General features: G+C 41.4%; 2 protein-coding genes across 3 annotated transcripts in view; one reads left to right on the plus strand and one right to left on the minus strand.

Annotated features, from left to right (window-relative positions):
- The first annotated feature begins 1,322 nt into the window (after positions 1-1,322).
- LOC133631998 (fatty acid-binding protein, liver-type-like) lies at positions 1,323-4,152 on the plus strand. Its single transcript, XM_062024218.1, has 4 exons — positions 1,323-1,473; positions 1,532-1,704; positions 3,901-3,993; positions 4,067-4,152. Exons 1-4 carry the CDS (start codon positions 1,407-1,409, stop codon positions 4,115-4,117), a joined length of 384 nt encoding a protein of 127 aa, XP_061880202.1. The 5' UTR covers positions 1,323-1,406; the 3' UTR covers positions 4,118-4,152.
- A 6,023-nt stretch (positions 4,153-10,175) lies between these two features.
- smyd1b (SET and MYND domain containing 1b) overlaps positions 10,176-20,864 on the minus strand; it is a 39,454-nt gene continuing 28,765 nt past the window's right edge. For both annotated transcript variants that reach the window (XM_062024220.1, XM_062024219.1), the window contains 4 exons: positions 19,835-19,927; positions 19,591-19,754; positions 12,415-12,583; positions 10,176-10,434 (listed from right to left, as the gene is read on the minus strand). In XM_062024220.1, the coding sequence (XP_061880204.1) occupies positions 10,270-10,434; positions 12,415-12,583; positions 19,591-19,754; positions 19,835-19,927 (591 nt within the window). In that variant the 3' untranslated portion in view covers positions 10,176-10,269. The remainder of the gene's footprint in view (positions 10,435-12,414; positions 12,584-19,590; positions 19,755-19,834; positions 19,928-20,864) is intronic.

Here is a 20,864-nt window from a genome sequence, read left to right on the forward strand (position 1 = left end):
AGTCCATGTCAGAAAACCAACACATTTATCTGATCTGCACCAATTTTGTCAAACATTCAACCAGAAGCTTGTGGATGGCTACCAAAAGCGCCTTATTGCAGTGAAACTTGTTAGGTACCAATCGTATATATGGAAACACTGGTATGTTTAAAGTACACTATATTGCCAAAAGTATTTGGCCACCCATCCAAATGATCAGAATCAGGTGTCCTAATCAATAAATGTAAATAAATAAATAAATCACTTGGCCCGGCCACAGGTGTATACAATCAAGCACTTAGGCATGGAGACTGTTTCTACAAACATTTGTGAAAGAATGGGCCGCTCTCAGTGATTTCCAGCGTGGAACTGTCATAGGATGCCACCTGTGCAACAAATCCAGTTGTGAAATTTCTGATGGGCAAGTCTGGGTTTGGAGTTTGCCAGGAGAACGGTACATTTCGGACTGCATTGTGCCGAGTGTGAAATTTGGTGGAGGAGGAATTATGGTGTGGGGTTGTTTTTCAGAAGTTGGGCTGGCCTCTTACTTCCAGTGAAAGGAACTTTGAATGCTCCAGGATACCAAAACATTTTGGACAATTCCAATGCTCCCAACCTTGTGGGAACAGTTTGGAGCGGGCCCCTTCCTCTTCCAACATGACTGTGCACCAGTGCACTAAGCAAGGTCCATAAAGACATGGATGACCGAGTCTGGTGTGGATGAACTTGACTGGCCTGCACAGAGTCCTGACCTGAACCCGATAGAAGACCTTTGGGATATATTTGAACGGAGACTGAGAGCCAGGCCTTCTGGACCAACATCAGTGTGTGACCTCACCAACGCGCTTTTGGAAGAATGGTGGAAAATGTATATAAACACGCTCCGCAACCTTGTGGACAGCCTTACCAGAAGAGTTGAAGCTGTAATAGCTGCAAAACATCATATTGAACCCTATGGGTTAGGAATGGGATGGCACTTCAAGTTTATATGTGAGTCAAGGCACTGTTTGTATTAGTATGTGATAAGGCTTTTTATACTTTGTTTTGTTTGTTTTATGTACTGTATGTGATTGTATGTCCACTTGGACGTTGGAGTCTGCAATAAAGCTTGATGAATACCTCCCTGAAAATGTTCATCAAAACCTCAGCAATTTTTGATACCGGTTTTGTATTAGATCTCATTCAATTGTGCAGGCATGTGTACCTAATGTGAGGGCCAGTGAGACCATAAAGTTTATTTCCTAAAAAAGGGAATTCAGGCGTAGCAAAAAGTCACCCTCTGTGTTTCGTCATCGTCCCTTATCTACTCCAGGTGGGAGTAATTACTTAATTAGATACACCTGGAGTTAATGATTGCCGCAGCCTGACGGTGAGAGTATAAAAGATAACACACGGTCTGGTGTCACTTCACCTTCACTCGTGATACCATGTCCTTCTCTGGAAAATTTCAGCTGGAGTCTCAGGAGAACTTTGAGCCTTTTATGAAGGCCATTGGTAAGATGTTTGTGTGTCTGTGTCAAGTCACGAATGTGTAACTGTTTTGTGCTCCCAGGTGTCCCTGATGAGCTCATCCAGAAAGGCAAAGACCTCAAGAGCGTCTCTGAGATCGAGGAGAACGGCGGCGTCTTTAGAGTGACGGTCACTACAGGCTCCAATGTCCTTGTCAACTCTTTTACCATCGGACAGGAGGCCGAGTTGAATACCATCACTGGGGAGAAGGTCAAGGTAAGGCTTGGAAGAATTGCATGAGTTCAATTGTGCTAGAGATCAGCAGCACTGAGAACTGTAGTTGTTTTTTTACTTCATGCAAACTAGTGGAATAAATACAACCAAACTGTTTTGATGAACAATTTTACCTTTTTTAAAACACACATTGGTTTCTTTTAAAGATCAAGCTCTTACTGCGATATATTGCAAGGAGGGATGTCCGATAATGGCTTTTTTTGCCCATATCCGATATTCCGATATTGTCCAACCCTTAATTACCGATACCGATATCAACCGATACTGATATATATATATTGTGGAATTAACACATTATTATGCCTAATTTGGACAACCAGGTATGGTGAAGATAAGGTTCTTTTTTTTTTTTTAAATAAGATAAATTAAACTTTCTTGAATAAAAAAGAAAGTAAAACAATATAAACAGTTACATAGAAAATAATTAATGAAAATGAGTAAAATTAACTGTTAAAGGTTAGTACTATTAGTGGACCAGCAGCACGCACAATCATGTGTGCTAACGGACTGTATCCCTTGCAGACTCTATTGATATATAATGTAGGAACCAGAATATTAACAAACAACCCTTTTGTGTGAGTGTAAATGGGGGAGGGAGGTTTTTTGGGCTGGTGCACTAATTGTAAGTATCTTGTGTTTTTTATGTTGATTTGATAAATAAATAAAGATACCAATTTCCGATATTACATTTTAAAGCATTTATCGGACATCTCTAATTGCAAGTTAGCAAATTGACTGAAAATGAACAAACTTTTATTTTATTTTTATTTTTTTATTTTTTTGGCCAACAATTTGTGCTTAATTAACAAAATAGCTTGCAACATTTTGACTAATGATTGACAGAGAATTTGATCCCTGATCCTTCGGAGAACGCTTCTTCGTTAAAACATTGTCATTGAGTGCAGATTTTATGTAGTGCTCAGTAGTGTTGTAACTATACCAATATTTTGGTACGGTACTAAAATTATTTTGATACTTTTTTAAATAAAGGAGTCCACAAAAATTGCATTATTGGCTTTATTTTAACAAAAAATCTTAGGGTACGTTAAATGTTTATTATTGCAGTAAAGTCCTTAAATACAATAGTGAACATACAATACAACATGTCTTTTAGTAGTAAGTAAACAAAGGCTCCTATTTAGTCTGCTGACTTGTGCATTAACCCAGTGGTTCTCAAATGGGGGTATGTGTACTCCGGGGGGTACTTGAAGGTATGCCAAGGGGTACATGAGATTTTTTTTTAAATATTCTGAAAAAAAAAAGCAACGATTCAAAAATCCTTTATAAATATAAATAAAAACCTATATTTTTTTCCAAATAGTTCAAGAAAGACCACTACAAATGAGCAATATTTTGCACTGTTATACAATTTAATAAATCAGAAACTGATGACATAGTGCTGTATTTTACTTCTTTGTCTTTTTTTCAACCAAAAATGCTTTGCTCTGATTAGGGGGTACTTGAATTTTAAAAAAAATTCACAGGGGGTACATCACTGAAAAAAGGTTGAGAACCACTGCATTAACCTATAGTGTCATTTTCCATTTTAGTGTTTTTGTCAACATTAAGGACAAGCTGTAAAAATTAATTTACTTGTTCATTTACTGTTAATATCTGCTTACTTTCTCTTAACATGTTCTGTCTACAATTCTGTTAAAATGTAATAATGACTTATTCTTCTGTTTGATACTTTACATTAGTTTTGGGCGGGCCGGTACTTTTCTGAGGCGATAGTACCGAAAATGATTGATTAGTATCGCGGTACTATACTAATACCTGTGTACCCTAGTGCTCAGTAAGTGTTTAGAGACTTAGACTTCCTTTTGTCATTCAAATTTGAACTTTACAGTACAGATAAGAACATTTCGTTGCATTAGCTCGTTGTAGTGCAGATCTAAACAAATTTACTGTACAGATAAATATATTGCACTTTAGCATATGCATCCACGTTTATTGATGTATGTTGTCTTAATATTCCAGCGAGTTAATCAGTTTTGGAGGGGATTATTATGATGCGTTCAAAAGTCCTTTTGCCTGAGGGAAGAAGCTGTTGCAGAACCTGGAGGTTCTGCTGCAGAACAGCTTTCTAGAGTCCAGCAGTGAAAACAGTCCTTGCTGGGGGTGGTTTTAATATTTAAAGCCAATTTTGGTTCCCATGTGTTTCATTTCTGTATAAAGGCGGTGGTTCAGCGTGAAGGCAACAAGCTGAAAGTTTCCTTGAAGGGAATTGTCTCAGTCACGGAATTGGTGGATGCAAACACACTTGTCAATGTGAGTATAGTACTTTTTAAGACTATTCCAAGAGGTTATTGCATCACTTATTTTTTTACCATTCTCCTTTCAGACCATGACACTCGGTGACGTCGTGTACAAGAGGACGAACAAACGTATATAAGTCTGCACATGGCATAATAAAAGTGTAAAGGCAAACATGGTCTTTTGTAGCTGGTGCTTCTGTTGGCAGTTATAACTCGTTAGCACTTCTGTAGCTCGTTTCAATTAAGTAGTTAAAAAAAAATTGTGAAATCATTGAATTGTTGCTAGCTTGCAAAAGTCTAATAATGCACCAGACAATGGTGGCTTTCTGAGGATCAAAATTTGGCAAAGCTCTTGTACAGTCAAGGGCCTTAAAACTTGGCCTGCTGCCAGCATCCACAACCTGGCTTGTAGGATTTTATTAAACTGTCCTGTCCAGCTGCTTAGAAAGTCATATTGTTTACATACAGTCAATAAAATATATAACATGTATCAAATGTGATGAATATTTAATGGACCACAATGGAAACAAGCCTTTTGGCTTTTTGTGCCATCCATTTGCCTTTTTTTTTTTTTTTTTGATTGAAACTTTTTAGTAGATTGTACATATTCTGTATAATTGACCACTAAATGGTAACACCCGAATAAGTTTTTCAACTTGTTTAAGTCGGGGTCCACGTAAAGCATTACATGGATTCAATTCTTTAAGATGTCAAACTTCTAAGTCGATGTAGATTCTCTTTACAAAAGAGTGGGATACTTCTTGCCTTATTTAACTTTATTAAATGTTTGGATATATTTAGAGTTTGCTGGAAGGGATAAGGGAAACTGGGGTGGGGGGGTTGTGAGGACAGTGTGTGTGTGTGTGTGTGTGTATATATATAGCTTTTAACCCAAAGTGGCTACTGGGTGAAAAGTTATGGAGTCCCTGCCTCAGACTTTTAAATGCACTTAGGATTTTTTTTATTTTTTTTTACCTTGACTGTAAAATCTATCTGCACATGTTGTATGTAGGCAACTTCACTCTTGCTGCTTGTCTTGCATGGTCCATTTATTTGCACAATATAAACCGTACAAAAGGTAACATTGTAAAACAAACATGGAGACAAGAAATTTAGTAATGACAAATGTAATTACATGCAGGTGAGAAAAGAAACCCAAAAAGGCTTATGCAAGGTTCTCACCTAAAGCAGTAAATCCATCCATCCATTTTTACCGCTTGTCCCTTTCAGGGTCGCGGGGGGGGGGTGCTGGAGCCTATTTCAACTGCATTCGGGCGGTAGGCGAGGTACGCCCTGGACAAGTCACCACCTCATCGCAGGGCCAACACAGACAACATTCACACAATAGGGAAATTGCCAATCAACCTATCCCCAGGTGCGTGTCTTTGGAGGTGGGAGGAAGCCGGAGTACCCGGAGGGAACCCACGCAGTCACGGGGAGAACATGCAAACTCCACACAGAAAGATCCCGGGATTTAATTTAGGACCTTTGACCTGTGCCACCGTGCTGCCCTAAAGCAGTAAATTAAACTAAATTAAACCTAGTATATAGAAAGAAAAAAAAATGAATTGAAGGTTAAATGTCTTCAAGAGTTGTTTTATTGACAAGGTACAGCAGGGCTAATCAACTTGCGGCCCAGGGACCAAATATGTTGCTGTTAAACTGGTGAGATTAACTTCAAAAAGTTAAAGTACCAATGATTGTCACACACACTAGGTGTCCTCTGCATTTGACCCATCCCCCTGTTCACCCCCTGGGAGGTGAGCAGCAGCGGTGCTGCGCCCGGGAATCATTTTGGTGATTTAACCCCCAATTCCAACCCTTGATGCTGAGTGCCAAGCAGGGAGGTAATGGGTCCCATTTTTATAGTCTTTGGTATGACTCAGCCGGGGTTTGAACTCACAACCTACCGATCTCAGGGCGGACACTCTAACCACTAGGCCACTGAGTGGGTGTAGTTGGGCCTACATGTGGCTGTGTATGTTGTAGGTGTAGCTTTATGGAAATATTGTTGCAAAATTTGCAAATGCGTATCAATCTGTGCGTCTGTATTCCGATTCACATGTCCGTGTATGCATTATTGTATCTCAATCTGTGTAATCTCTTCCGTGTGTCTGTTTTAATTTGTCAGTATTCCAATTTGAGTTTGTAAAAAAATAAAATCTATGTATTTCAATCAGGATTTGTGCATACAAACATGTCTGTTTTTGATTGATTGATTGATTGAGACTTTTATTGCACAGTGAAGTACATATTCCGTACAATTGACCACTAAATGGTAACACCCGAATAAGTTTTTCAACTTGTTTAAGTCGGGGTCCACTTAAATTGATTCATGATACAGATATATACTATCAGATATATACTATCATCATAATACAGTCATCACACAAGATAATCACATTGAATTATTTACATTATTTACAATCCGGGGTGTGGAGGGGGGTTAGGTTTGGTTGTTATCAGTCATCAACAATTGAGAACAGAGAAATGGATATTGGAACAGTGTAGGTCTGACTTGGTAGGATATGTACAGCAAGTAGTGGACATAGAGAGAGAGAGCGAGAGAGAGAGAGATCAGAAGGCATAAGAAAAAGTATCTGCATTTGATCGTTTACATTTGATTATTAGCAATCCGGGGAGGGTGTTAGTTAAGGGTTGTAGCTGCCTGGAGGTGAACTTTTATTGCGGTTTAGAAGGAGGATAGAGATGCCCTTTCTTTTATACCTGTTGGGAGCGCATTCCACATTGATGTGGCATAGAAAGAGAATGAGTTAAGACCTTTGTTAGATCGGAATCTGGGTTTAACGTGGTTAGTGGAGCTCCCCCTGGTGTTGTGGTTATGGCGGTCATTTACGTTAAGGAAGTAGTTTGACATGTACTTCGGTATCAGGGAGGTGTAGCGGATTTCATAGACTAGGCTCAGTGCTGTATTGACATTTGTGCGAAACCGGAACCACGATTTGTTTCTGAGGATCAAAATTTGGCTAAGTGACTTTTCCAATGGGCTGAGGAAAATCAATCGTAGACTATGGATGACTGGATGAAAGTCATATTTAGTGAATAATCGCAAATTTTACATTGGGCAAGGTGATGTTTTCCTTAGCACCATGTAACCTTGTTTTTTTTCCTGATTAGATGTTAAAAACTTGTTTAACTTTTCTGTATTTTAATCCCATTTGCTTTAGGCTACACAGTTCAGCTGCAGATGATGACTCCAGTTTCCGCCCGTTTGTTTTGTTTTGCTGTTGCATTTTCTGTTTTCAAGACATTGCTTGATGTTTTCCATCCATTTTCTACCAGCATGCTTACCTTTTACAACCTTCTCATCTTGTTTGTACTCACTCCAGATTTTACACGCAGCTGAATGTGAACCATCAACATATTTTTTGCAACATAGCGTGTGATGTGTATTTCTGGTCTTGTCATCCTGGTCCGGACAGAAGGGCAACACGGCAGTGCGGCTGGATCAAAAGAGACGTCAGAGACGCTGTACTGAACCAAAAGTGTGGGTGTGTGCTAAGTCAGGACAGCACACCCTGACCATAAAAGGGGATGTTTGTGTGTAAATGTCTGGAAAGACAACAGATGCAGGTCGTATCTTAGATGCTGTCATTAAGCTATACATGTAGTCTCTTCTCACGGATAGGGCCATCACCTTTGCATACCAAGGTGTAATTTTATTGCCCTTTCTTCCGCAAGAACTAATCCAATCCACACACAAATTTCACTACTAAAGGGCCCTGTGTTATGTGTGAAATAACCTGCTCAGCGGCCTAGTGGTTAGAGTGTCTGCCCTGAGATCGGTAGGTTGTGAGTCCAAACCCCGGCCAAGTCATACCAAAGACTATAAAAAAATGGAACCAATTGCCTCCCTGCTTGGCGCTCAGCATCAAGGGTTGGAATAGGGGTTAAATCACAGAAATGATTTTCGGGCGCGGCCACCGCTGCTGCTCACTGCTTCCCTCACCTCCCAGGGGTTCAATAAGGGGATGGGTCAAATGCAAATGATTATTTCACCACACCTAGTGTGTGTGTGTGTGTGTGTTTGTGTGTGTGTGACACAATCATTAGTACTTTAACTTTAACTTTAAATACTATTTAAACTGGTGGTTTGCTTTCTCCAAGATGAATACAAACATTCACCATATGCAAAACATAATATGAGTTAATTAATTCACTTCACGTGACATTATGTCTGACCAGCTGGTGGACTGGTCATTGGGAGTCTTTTTCTTTAACTCCCTGTGTGGCCCCTGACACGTAAGACACTGTTGACAACCAAAACTGGCATGTAAAATGTCAATGACGGGATGCTTTATGTGGAAAATAAACTTAATTGCCTTACCAAACACACCTATGCTAGCAGTTGAAAATGGGTCTTCCATCAATCTGTAGTGGTCTGACAGGTAAATGATTTATTTTTTATGTAGAAAATGTGGGTTCAATTTCTGTTCATAATAACATATTGAACACAGAATAGCCCACTGAAGGTTACGTAATCTAATTGTAATTTTGTTTTGCACTAAAAATTTATTTTTGAACAGTTGATTTATTTTATCATGTAATCTTAATCTATGACATGCACAAATACATAAATAAAAAATACATAACTTCCAATTTAAATAAAATAATACAAAAAAGGTACAAAATCACCAAACTAGTAGGATTTTTCCGGGTTTGCAACCATCTTGATGACTTGTTTTTATTGATAGTTTAAGGTTGGTGATGTTTATGTCCAAGTTCAGTGGTATGTTATTCAAAATGTGGGGGGTTTTTTTACTCCAAAAGGGGAAAACTTGCGGTTGTAAGTCCTGAAAGAAACGACTTTGTGATGTAAATTACCTATATATTAGTTTTTATAAGGCCACTATGCAAATTCTGTGGGTGGAAGGTGAGGGCTCCTAAACTACCCAGCCCTGAGGCCTCGTATTAAGTTAGCGACCCTATTTATACAGTAGACCAGTTAAGTCACCTAAGGCTGAAGTCCTAACAAGATGCCTTGAAGATGTACTGTAGATCAACGGCTCCAAAATAATCACTTAACTTGCAAAAAACTGTGCTTTTCAAATCAAAATCACTTTGCAAAATGGTAAATGTAGGATATTACTGAATAATACTAGACCGACAATTTTATGTTTTAAAAAGCACAAAGTCTCAAAAGTAGCTAAAACTGACTCCAATTGTTTTAAGCTAATGAAAAATGTTATATACCCATCCAGGCAGCTAAGATGTTCATACTGTACATGAAAATCCTATTGTGTAACAACTTAGGCTCACGCATTGGATTTTGATGATATTTTCAGGAAAAATCCACAAAAAAAAAAACTACGACACTTCACTTCCAGTTTATGGCTTTCCACGGTGGTCCCGCACTGTGCAGAGGACTCTGGGAGAGGTAGTTTATTTTCAGACTCGGCCAACACTGAAGCAACAGAAAAAAGCTACAATCACCAAGTTTTTGTTTAGCATTATTGTGAAGACTTTGAAACCGCGGTATCTACAATAGTGTTACATTCCTTCTAGTCACTCATTGGCTAAGCCTCAGGAAGCGTTACTATGTTGGATTAAAAGAGTGGAAAAAACCACTAAAGGGTGTTATTTCATGTCTAGAGGACTCTATTTAGAAAGTGGAAAGCCGTTTTTAAATTTTGTTTTATTATAACATATTTGATTTATAATGATTCCTACTTATCACTACCATGTCCGCAACTAATTAACAGCATTAAACGAGGGACAACTGTGCTCCCATTTAATATTTGGTTTCTAGGTCTCGTTATGTAGTGTATGTGTCCATGAAAGGGCATTTTATGACTTTTCTTAATTTGATTACATGCTATAGTATGATTTTATTGTCATAATTTTATTGCATAATTTTTGTATCCCTTTAATTTAGGTAGCCAGGGACTGCAGATGGAAATTAGCTATTTAGCTATAATCTGGTACGGAACATATCTGTCTTTGAGCTTAATGTTTCTGTGCATTGTCCCTTCAAATAAAGACTAACCTAAAACTATGCTTCATTGTTTTTCATTGTTTTAATGAGGTGCTCACTGAATTGTGATTTATCAGCCCTAGATTGTAGATCCTATACGTTTACCAAACTTTTCAAGGAGTTGTTCAACCACACCAAAAGTGGCAAGAAAACGTGTCAATTAAGTACATTTGGAACAGAGAGAACATGAGTTTGTCAGGGCATATTTTAATGTGACACATTAGACAAGTGGAACAGACGAGTGGGGAAAAAAACTAATGACTAAATTCTCCGTTTGTGTATTTTTTTTGTTTGTTACTTTTTCCGATGGAAGAGATTCTTGATTCCCTCCTCTACTGACTTGGGTTCGTGCATCATGGTCATGGGCCTGTTCTTCAGGGCAGCTTCTCTCATGCTGTGGTAAACATACTCATTCTGCTTGAACATCCTGAGCTCCATCTCGGTCTGCGTGCGCATGGACTGTAAACAACGAAAAAAGAGGAAAGAGAAGTGTTTGAATACTGTTTATTTTATTCTGTGGTTAGCAATATTGTACAAACCCCAAAACCAGTGAAGTTGGCACGTTGTGTAAATCGTAAATAAAAACAGAATACAATGATTTGCAAATCCTTTCCAACCTATATTCAATTGAACAGACTGCAAAGACAAGATACTTAACGTTCAAACTGGAAAACTTTGTTATTTTTGGCAAATATTAGCTCGTTTGGAATTTGATGCCTGCAACATGTTTAAAAAAAGCTGGCACATGTGGCAAAAAAGACTGAGAAAGTTGAGGAATGCTCATCAAACACTTATTTGGAACATCCCACAGGTGAACAGGCTAATTGGGAACAGGTGGGTGCCATGATTGGGTATAAAAGCGGCTTCCATTAAATGCTCAGTCATTCACAAACAAGGATGGGGCGAGGGTCACCACTTTGTGAACAAATGCGTGAGCAAATTGTCAACAACATTTCTCAACGAGCTATTGCGAGGAATTTAGGGATTTCACCATCTACGGTCCGTAATATCATCAAAAGGTTCAGACAATCTGGAGAAATCACTGCACCTAAGTGATGATATTACGGACCTTCGATCCCTCAGGAGGTACTGCATCAAAAAGCGACATCAGTGTGTAAAGGATATACCCACATGGGCTCAGGAACACTTCAGAAAACCACTGTCAGTTTGTCGCTACATCTGTAAGTGCAAGTTCAAACTCTACTATGCAAAGCCAAAGCCATTGATCAACAACACCCAGAAACGCCGGCGGCTTTGCTTGACCCGAGCTCATCTAAGATGGACTGATGCAAAGTGGAAAAGTGTTTTGTGGTCTGACGAGTCCACATTTCAAATTGTTTTTGGAAACTGTGGATGTCGTGTCCTCCGGAACAAAGAGGAAAAGAACCATCCGGATTGTTATAGGCGCAAAGTTGAAAAGCCAGCATCTGTAATGGTATGGGGGTGTGTTAGTGCCCAAGGCATGGTAACTTACACATCTGTGAAGGCACCATTAATGCTGAAAGGTACATACAGGTTTTGGAGCAACATATGTTGCCATCCAAGCAACATTATCATGGACGCCCCTGCTTATTTCAGCAAGACAATGCCAAGCCACGTGTTAAAACAGCGTGGCTTCGTGGTAAAAGAGTGCGGGTACTAGACTGGCCTGCCTGTAGTCCAGATCTGTCTTCCATTGAAAATGTGTGGCGCATTATGAAGCGTCAAATACGACAACGGAGACCCCAGACTGTTGAACAACTTAAGCTGTACATCAAACAAGAATGGGAAAGAATTCCACCTGAAAAGTTTCAAAAATTGGTCTCCTCAGTTCCCAAACGTTTATGGAGTGTTGTTAAAATGAAAGGCCATGTAACACAGTGGTAAAAATGCTCCTGTGCCAACTTTTTTGCAATGTATTGCTGCCATTAAATTCCAAGATAATGATTATTTGCAAATAAAAAATAGGTTTCTCAGTTCGAACATTAAATATCTTGTTTTTGCAGTTTATTCAGTGGAATATAAGTTGAAAAGGATTTGCAAATCATTGTATTCTGTTTTTATTTACGATTTACACAACGTGCCAACTTCACTGGTTTTGGGTTTTGTAGTTTAGACGTGTGTGTGTTGTATGGGGGAAAACATGAAAAACACAGTGGCAACACAGATTATGCTGCATGTTTGTGTAGACACTTGTTGCTGGGCAGAATTCCTTGAGCGCAGTTAAAACTTCTAATGATGCATTGAAGACAGTTTGAGGTCTTGATGTCAGTTACAATGTACTGTATATTCTCATGCAAAGTGGTTATGACCTGATCTAAAATAATATATCTAAACATATTTAGACCACATTTCCTGCTCTCTGGGTTCAATCATCAGATATAGGACTTAAAATAATCCAATCAGCTGGCGGCAACGTCACAAGATTCCTCAGATATTATGTGTGTGCATTTGTTTTACCTCCAAGTCCTTGGTGATGGGATGCATGGGACCGTGTGTGACCATGAGAATAGCGTAGGCCTTGCAGATCATCCCGTGACCAACCTCGATCAGGCCGGCTTGCCAGTGTGTGACTCCTGCTCGCATGGCGGACATCCCGAGAGTGGGGTTGTTTGGGTGGTACAGCTTTCTGTCAAACCATTGGATGATTGTATTTATCCACCAAAATGACATTCATGAGCTTTTTCATTCTTGCAAGAAAAATGAGACTTGGTTCAAGGATTCAGTTGGTACGCATCATATTATGTTTCTATTGTAAATGGTCCCATTTAGTACCGCTACTTTGTCACCGAATTGGAGTGATGGGTCGAAAGATACAGAAGCATCGATGCCTTATGGGCCACGAGTGATACTGCGTTCCTCGATGCCTCCATGTGTGTGTCAGTTGAAGAAAAAACGCCATCCATCCATCCATCCATCTTCTTCCGCTTATCCGAGGTCGGGTCGCGGGGGCAGCAGCCTAAGCAGGGAAACCCAGACTTCCCTCTCCCCAGCCACTTCGTCCAGCTCTTCCCGGGGGATCCCGAGGCGTTCCCAGGCCAGCCGGGAGACATAGTCTTCCCAACGTGTCCTGGGTCTTCCCCGTGGCCTCCTACCGGTCGGACGTGCCCTAAACACCTCCCTAGGGAGGCGTTCGGGTGGCATCCTGACCAGATGCCCGAACCACCTCAACTGGCTCCTCTCGATGTGGAGGAGCAGCGGCTTTACTTTGAGCTCCCCCCGGATGGCAGAGCTTCTCACCCTATCTCTAAGGGAGAGCCCGGATTCAGGAGGAACAGTGTGGCCACTTGTACCCGTGATCTTGTCCTTTCGGTCATAACCCAAAGCTCATGACCATAGGTGAGGATGGGAACGTAGATCGACCGGTAAATTGAGAGCTTTGCCTTCCGGCTCAGCTCCTTCTTCACCACAACGGATCGATACAGCGTCCGCATTACTGAAGACGCCGCACCGATCCGCCTGTCGATCTCACGATCCACTCTTCCCTCACTCGTGAACAAGACTCCAAGGTACTTGAACTCCTCCACTTGAGGCAGGGTCTCTTCCGCAACCCGGAGATGGCACTCCACCCTTTTCCGGGCGAGAACCATGGACTCGGACTTGGAGGTGCTGATTCTCATCCCAGTCGCTTCACACTCAGCTGCGAACCAATCCAGCGAGAGCTGAAGATCCTGGCCAGATGAAGCCATCAGGACCACATCATCTGCAAAAAGCAGAGACCTAATCCTGCAGCCACCAAACCAGATCCCCTCAACGCCTTGACTGCGCCTAGAAATTCTGTCCATAAAAGTTATGAACAGAATCGGTGACAAAGGGCAGCCTTGGCGGAGTCCAACCCTCACTGGAAACGTGTCCGACTTACTGCCGGCAATGCGGACCAAACTCTGGCACTGATCATGCAGGGAGCGGACCGCCACAATCAGACAGTCCGATACCCCATACCCTCTGAGCACTCCCCACAGGACTTCCCGAGGGACACGGTCGAATGCCTTCTCCAAGTCCACAAAACACATGTAGACTGGTTGGGCAAACTCCCATGCACCCTCAAGGACCCTGCCGAGAGTATAGAGCTGGTCCACAGTTCCACGACCAGGACGAAAACCACACTGTTCCTCCTGAATCCGAGGTTCGACTATCCGGCGTAGCCTCCTCTCCAGCACACCCGAATAGACCTTACCGGGAAGGCTGAGGAGTGTGATCCCATTAGAGTTAGAACACACCCTCCGGTTCCCCTTCTTAAAGAGAGGAACCACCACCCCGGTCTGCCAATCCAGAGGTACCGCCCCCGATGTCCACGCGATGCTGCAGAGTCTTGTCAACCAAGACAGCCCCACAGCATCCAGAGCCTTAAGGAACTCCGGGCGGATCTCATCCACCCCCGGGGCCTTGCCACCGAGGAGCTTTTTAACTACCTCAGCAACCTCAGCCCCAGAAATAAGAGAGCCCACCACAGATTCCCCAGGCACTGCTTCCTCATAGGAAGACGTGTTGGTGGGATTGAGGAGGTCTTCAAAGTATTCCCTCCACCGATCCACAACATCCGCAGTCGAGGTCAGCAGAACACCATCCTCACCATACACGGTGTTGACAGTGCACTGCTTCCCCTTCCTGAGGCAGCGGATGGTGGTCCAGAATCGCTTCGAAGCCGTCCGGAAGTCGTTTTCCATGGCTTCCCCGAACTCCTCCCATGTCCGAGTTTTTGCCTCCGCGACCGCTGAAGCCGCACACCGCTTGGCCTGTCGGTACCTGTCCGCTGCCTCAGGAGTCCTATGAGCCAAAAGAACCCGATAGGACTCCTTCTTCAGCTTGACGGCATCCCTCACCGCCGGTGTCCAACTACCTTGCGGCCACAGCTCCAATCAGCCGCCTCGACAATAGAGGTGCGGAACATGGTCCATTCGGACTCAATGTCCAGCACCTCCCTCGTGACATGTTCAAAGTTCTTCCGGAGGTGGTAATTGAAACTCTCTCTGACAGGAGACTCTGCCAGACGTTCCCAGCAAACCCTCACAATGCGTTTGGGCCTGCCAGGTCAGTCCGGCATCCTCCCCCACCATCGCAGCCAACTCACCACCAGGTGGTGATCGGTAGAAATCTCCGCCCCTCTCTTCACCCGAGTGTCCAAAACATGAGGCCGCAAATCCGACGACACAACTACAAAGTCGATCATGGAACTGCGGCCTAGGGTGTCCTGGTGCCAAGTGCACATATGGACACCCTTATGTTTGAACATGGTGTTCGTTATGGACAATCTGTGACGGGCACAAAAGTCCAATAACAAAACACCGCTCGGGTTCAGATCCGGGCGGCCATTCTTCCCAATCACGCCTCTCCAGGTTTCACTGTCGCTGCCAACATGAGCGTTGAAGTCCCCCAGTAGAACGAGGGAATCACCCGGGGAGCACTCTCAAGTACTCCCTCGAGCGAATCCAAAAAGGGTGGGTACTCTGAGCTGCGGTTTGGCGCGTAAGCGCAAACCATAGTCAGGATCCGTTCCCCCACCCGAAGGCGGAGGGAAGCTACCCTCTCGTCCACCGGGTTGAACTCCAACATGCAGGCTCTGAGCTGGGGGGCAACAAGAATTGCCACCCCAGCCCGTCGCCTCTCACTGCCGGCAACGCCAGAAGAGAGTCCAGCCCCTCTCGAGAGAACTGGTTCCAGAGCCCTTGCTGTGCGTCGAAGTGAGTCCGACTATGTCTAGTCGGAACTTCTCCACCTCGCGCACCAGCTCAGGCTCCTTCCCCCCCAGCGAGGTGACGTTCCATGTCCCAAGAGCTAGCTTCTGTAGCCGAGGATCGGACCGCCAAGTGCCCCGCCTTCGGCCGCCGCCCAGCTCACTTCGCACCCGACCTCTATGACCCCTGCTATGGGTGGTGAGCCCATTGGAGGGGGGACCCACGTTGCCTCTTCGGGCTGTGCCCGGCCGGGCCCCATGGGGACAGGCCCGGCCACCAGGCGCTCGCCATCGTGCCCCACCTCCGGGCCTGGCTCCAGAGGGGGGCCCCGGTGACCCGCGTCCGGGCGAGGGAAATCTGGGTTCCTTGTTTTTATCTTTCATTGAGGTCTTCGAGCTGCTCTTTGTCTGATCCCTCACCTTGGACCAGTTTGCCTTGGGAGACCCTACCAGGGGGCTTTATGCCCCCGGAAAACATAGCTCCTAGGATCACTGGGACACGCAAACTCCTCTACCACGGTAAGGTGGCAGCTCAGAGAGGAGAAGAAAAAACACATATTAGATATAGCTGCTGTGTCAAGTGACTGTGAAGCACCAAAATGTGATTATCAAGAAACACAAGTCATACCAAAGACTATAAAAATGGGACCCATTACCTCCCTGCTTGGCACTCAGCATCAAGGGTTGGAATTGGGGGTTAAATCACCAAAAATGATTCCCCTGCTCACTGCTCCCCACACCTCCAAGGGGGTGGGGAAAAGGGCATGGGTCAAATGCAGAGGTTAATTTCACCACAGCTAGTGTGTGTGTGACAATCATTGGTACTTTAACTTTAACTTTAACTTCAGCACTTGACTAACACAGCTCGTACTAAATGAAGTCAGAGGAGTGGCGTGTTTGACATCAGTTTACGTCTTCATTGATCTAAATAGAACTAAGATAAAGAAAAAAGTGTGGGATCATCTTGAGCTTATAGCGCCAAATAATATGTAATTATTTATTTGGCTCTTTGACCAGAGTTGCGCATGTCATATTTTCTTCTCCACAGCAATAATTTAAAAAATAACAAAATATATATACCGTATTTTTCGGACTATAAGTCGCAGTTTTTTTCATAGTTTGGCGGGGGGTGCGACTTATACTCAGGAGCGACTTATGTGTGAAATTATTAACACATTACCGTAAAATATCAAATAATATTATTTAGCTCATTCACGTAAGAGACTAGACGTATAAGATTTAATCGGATTTAGCGATTAGGAGTGACAGATTGTTTGGTAAACGTATAGCATGTTCTATATGTTATAGTTATTTGAATGACTCCTAGCATAATATGTTACGTTAACATACCAGGCACGTTCTCAGTTTGTTATTTATGCGTCATATAACGTGCACTTATTCAGCCTGTTGTTCACTATTCTTTATTTATTTTAAATTGCCTTTCAAATATCTATTCTTGGTGTTGGGTTTTATCAAATACATTTCCCCAAAAAATGCGACTTATACTCCAGTGCGACTTATATGTGTTTTTTTCCTTCTTTATTATGCATTTTCGGCCGGTGCGACTTATACTCCGGAGCGACTTATACTCCGGAGCGACTTATACTCCGAAAAATACGGTATATATATTTGCCTAATTTTTTTAATATTTTTGTTTCAGGAATTAATTCAGTAACTTTTTGTAATATATTAAAACGTTATACATTTACACAACTATCATTTTCTTTTTGGTCTTTTTTTTTTTGGTGCCTTACGTGATTGTGTGCAAATCTGTACCTTTTGTACTTTTATGGCTTTCCATGGCATAACTTTTGCTCGTAATTAATGTGGAACCGTTGTTTCATTTTTCAGTCAAATTCTTCAGGACAACCTAAAATCATCAGCCCGGAGGTTGGGTCTTGGGCGCAGTTGGGTGTTCCAACAGGACAATGACCCCAAACACACGTCAAAAGTGGTAAAGTAATGGCTAAATCAGGCTAGAATTAAGGTTTTAGAATGGCCTTCCCAAAGTCCCGACTTAAACGTGTGGACAATGCTGAAGAAACAAGTCCATGTTAGAAAACCAACAAATTTAGCTGAACTGCATTTTGTCAAGAGGAGTGGTCAAAAATTCAACCAGAAGCTTGTGGATGGCTACCAAAAGCACCTTATTGCAGTGAAACTTGCCAAAGGACATGTAACCAAATATTAACATTGCTGTATGTATACTTTTGACCCAGCAGATTTGGTCACATTTTCAGTAGACTCATAATAAATTCATATAAGAACCAAACTTCATGAAGGTTTTTTGTGACCAACAAGTATGTGCTCCAATCACTCTATCGCAAAAAAATAAGAGTTGTAGAAATGATTGGAAACTCAAGACAGCCATGTCATTATGTCCTTTACAAGTGTATGTAAACTTTTGATCGCGACTGTATATTGTGTGTGCATTCCCTTCTGCCTTAATGTTCTACATGTCAAAGCGGATTTTAATTTTAGACCCCAGGAAAGAATAGTTACTATTATTGCTGCAGCTAATGTGGAAAAAATAATACATTTTATTTGCAGATCAAATGTACAATAATCCTCACAAATAAAAATGGGGTAAAACCAAATGTCAAATGTTTGTGTCGTTCGGCATTTCCGGGTCTAAATTGGTTGTCAAAGTGAACTACCGTATTTTTCGGAGTATAAGTCGCACCGGAGTATAAGTCGCACCTGCCGAAAATGCATAATAAAGAAGGAAAAAAACATATATAAGTCGCATTTTTGGGGGAAATTTATTTGATAAAACCCAACACCAAGAATAGACATTTGAAAGGCAATTTGAAATAAATAAAGAATCGTGAACAACAGGCTGAATAAGTGTACGTTATATGACGCATAAATAACCAACTGAGAACGTGCCTGGTATGTTAACGTAACATATTATGGTAAGAGTCATTCAAATAACTATAACATATAGAACATGCTATACGTTTACCAAACAATCTGTCACTCCTAATCGCTAAATCCCATGAAATCTTATACGTCTAGTCTCTTACGTGAATGAGCTAAATAATATTATTTGATATTTTACGGTAATGTGTTAATCATTTCACACCTAAGTCGCTCCTGAGTATAAGTCGCACCCTGGACTTATAGTCCAAAAAATGCGGTAAGTTGTCGGAATACGTCTTCGTCCTTCTACTTTCCATGATTTAGGATCTACGATAAACTTTGACGAGCAAGGAAACGAGGAAGCAGCTGATCAGTCGATCATGTCAACATTGGCACACAAGCTTGTGATCACGGCGTCGCTACAAATAGTTGGTATTCGTTAGCGCTTATAATAACAATATCACTAATACTTGATTAAACACAAATGCAAATGGAGTATTGTTGGCGCTTTTTGTAAGGTTTTTTTATTGGATTTTATGGGCGGAACACAGGACTGTTATTGACGAGTTAGAATGCATTAAAAAAAATACACCAGTCGTCATGTCTTTCATAATGATTGTGAACGATAGGTAATTTTTTTTTTTAAAGTGTAGTTCCCCTTTAAAGATTACCTTTTTTTTTTTTCAAACCATCTCTTTATTTTTGTATTTCTTCTGTTACTATGTGTATTAGCTTCTGTGTGTTCTCTCCTGAACAAAACACAGTTATGTCATCTACAAATAACACTAATTTTAAGGCTTTTGTAAATCTACAAATGTCGTTCATATAGAGATTGAACAATTTTTGGTCCGAGTATTGGTCCCTGGGATATGCCACGAGATATATTTAGTGTTGTGGAAGTGTGGTAAGGTAGCTTCATCGACACAGAATAGTGGGACTAATGTGATCTGACAATTTCCAATCATAGGAGCTAGTATCAGAGCAGTAATAGAGGTGAGACGTTGTTTGTGTGTGTACTATGGAAACGCAAGCAAGTACCATGATAAACTGAACTGTACCGCTGAGTGAAAACGCGGCTTAAAAGATTCCGTTCTTCTTACATGTAGCCCTCCACCATTTTGCGTGCGTAGTCTGCAGCATCTTCAAAGTACTGCAGGTAGGCCTGCACCTCACTCATGGTGCTCCACATCCTCAGCAGGTAGATGTGGGTGTCAGCAAGAATAGGCTCTGTCTTCTCTATGCACTCTTTGCAGATGTTCACCACCTGAGGGAATTCAGGACGAAGAGCATTAAAGGTAAAGGGAATGTGAAATGGCAAAGAAAGGAACTCATATAATCATTTACATTGTGGTAGTCGCCTTTTAATCGGGCCTCTTCCATCTTGTCCAACATCTGGAAGCAGTAATCTGTTGCCTCTTTCACTTGTTCCTCTGAAAGCTGAAAGAAGCCAGAAAGGGGATGCTTAATTCCAACATACTGATCATCACATTTTAGTATACTGTACAGTCGTGCATATACCCTTAGTTAGAAAATCATCTCTCTCTCAGCAATTCAAAGGGGTGTTGAGCAGGCCCATAAACACAAGATTGTGATTATTTCTTATCATTAGACCTTTGTCCTGATGGCACACTACAATATTGTTGTCCCTCGTCACATCGCACTAAAAATGTTGGGGCTGCGAGAGGTGGGTATCTTTGGCCACATTACAATTCGATTTGATTCCGTTTCTTGGGGTGATAATTCAAATTCAGAATCGATTCTCGATTCAACAGGATGTTAGCAAAATATTATTTGGCATATAAATGATAAATGAACCTTTTAAAAACAGGTAACAGGTTACAAAAGATCCTCTTGGCTGCTGATGTACGATTTATATATATATATATATATATATATATATATATGTATATATATATATATATATATATATATATATATATATATATATATATATATATATATATATATATATATATATATATATATATATATATATATATATATATATATATATACTTTTGGCCTGTACTGTATGTAAGTGTGCGTATATATATATATATATATATATATATATATATATATATTTATTTATTTTTATTTTTTTTGACGGAAGTGGATAATTACATATATCCATATTTAAGTGTTACTTCTTTTATATTTCTATAGTCATATTTTAAATAGCTAATGTTCCATCTTGTACTCTTTTCCTTTTTGTTCGTCTCATGACAAAGTGCTTGCACTGGGGACGGCCTTGAAGAAGGAGGCAGAGAAGAGGAGTCCTCCCTTCTTCCTTCTCGGGCCAAATTGAGATAACAAACACAATGGGCATCTGTAGTGATTCTGGAGCGAGGACCAAGAAGGTGGGGGCTAGAGA

The sequence above is a fragment of the Entelurus aequoreus genome, linkage group LG17 (assembly GCF_033978785.1).
Source record: "Entelurus aequoreus isolate RoL-2023_Sb linkage group LG17, RoL_Eaeq_v1.1, whole genome shotgun sequence".
In the NCBI taxonomy this organism is placed as follows: domain Eukaryota; kingdom Metazoa; phylum Chordata; class Actinopteri; order Syngnathiformes; family Syngnathidae; genus Entelurus; species Entelurus aequoreus.

Coding starts and splice junctions, on each gene's coding strand:
- LOC133631998 (XM_062024218.1), top strand. CDS start 1,407: ATGTCCTTCTCTGGAAAATTTCAGCTGGAGTCTCAGGAGAACTTTGAG. Junction 1,474..1,531: donor GCCTTTTATGAAGGCCATTG/GTAAGATGTTTG, acceptor TTGTGCTCCCAG/GTGTCCCTGATGAGCTCATC. Junction 1,705..3,900: donor TCACTGGGGAGAAGGTCAAG/GTAAGGCTTGGA, acceptor TTCTGTATAAAG/GCGGTGGTTCAGCGTGAAGG.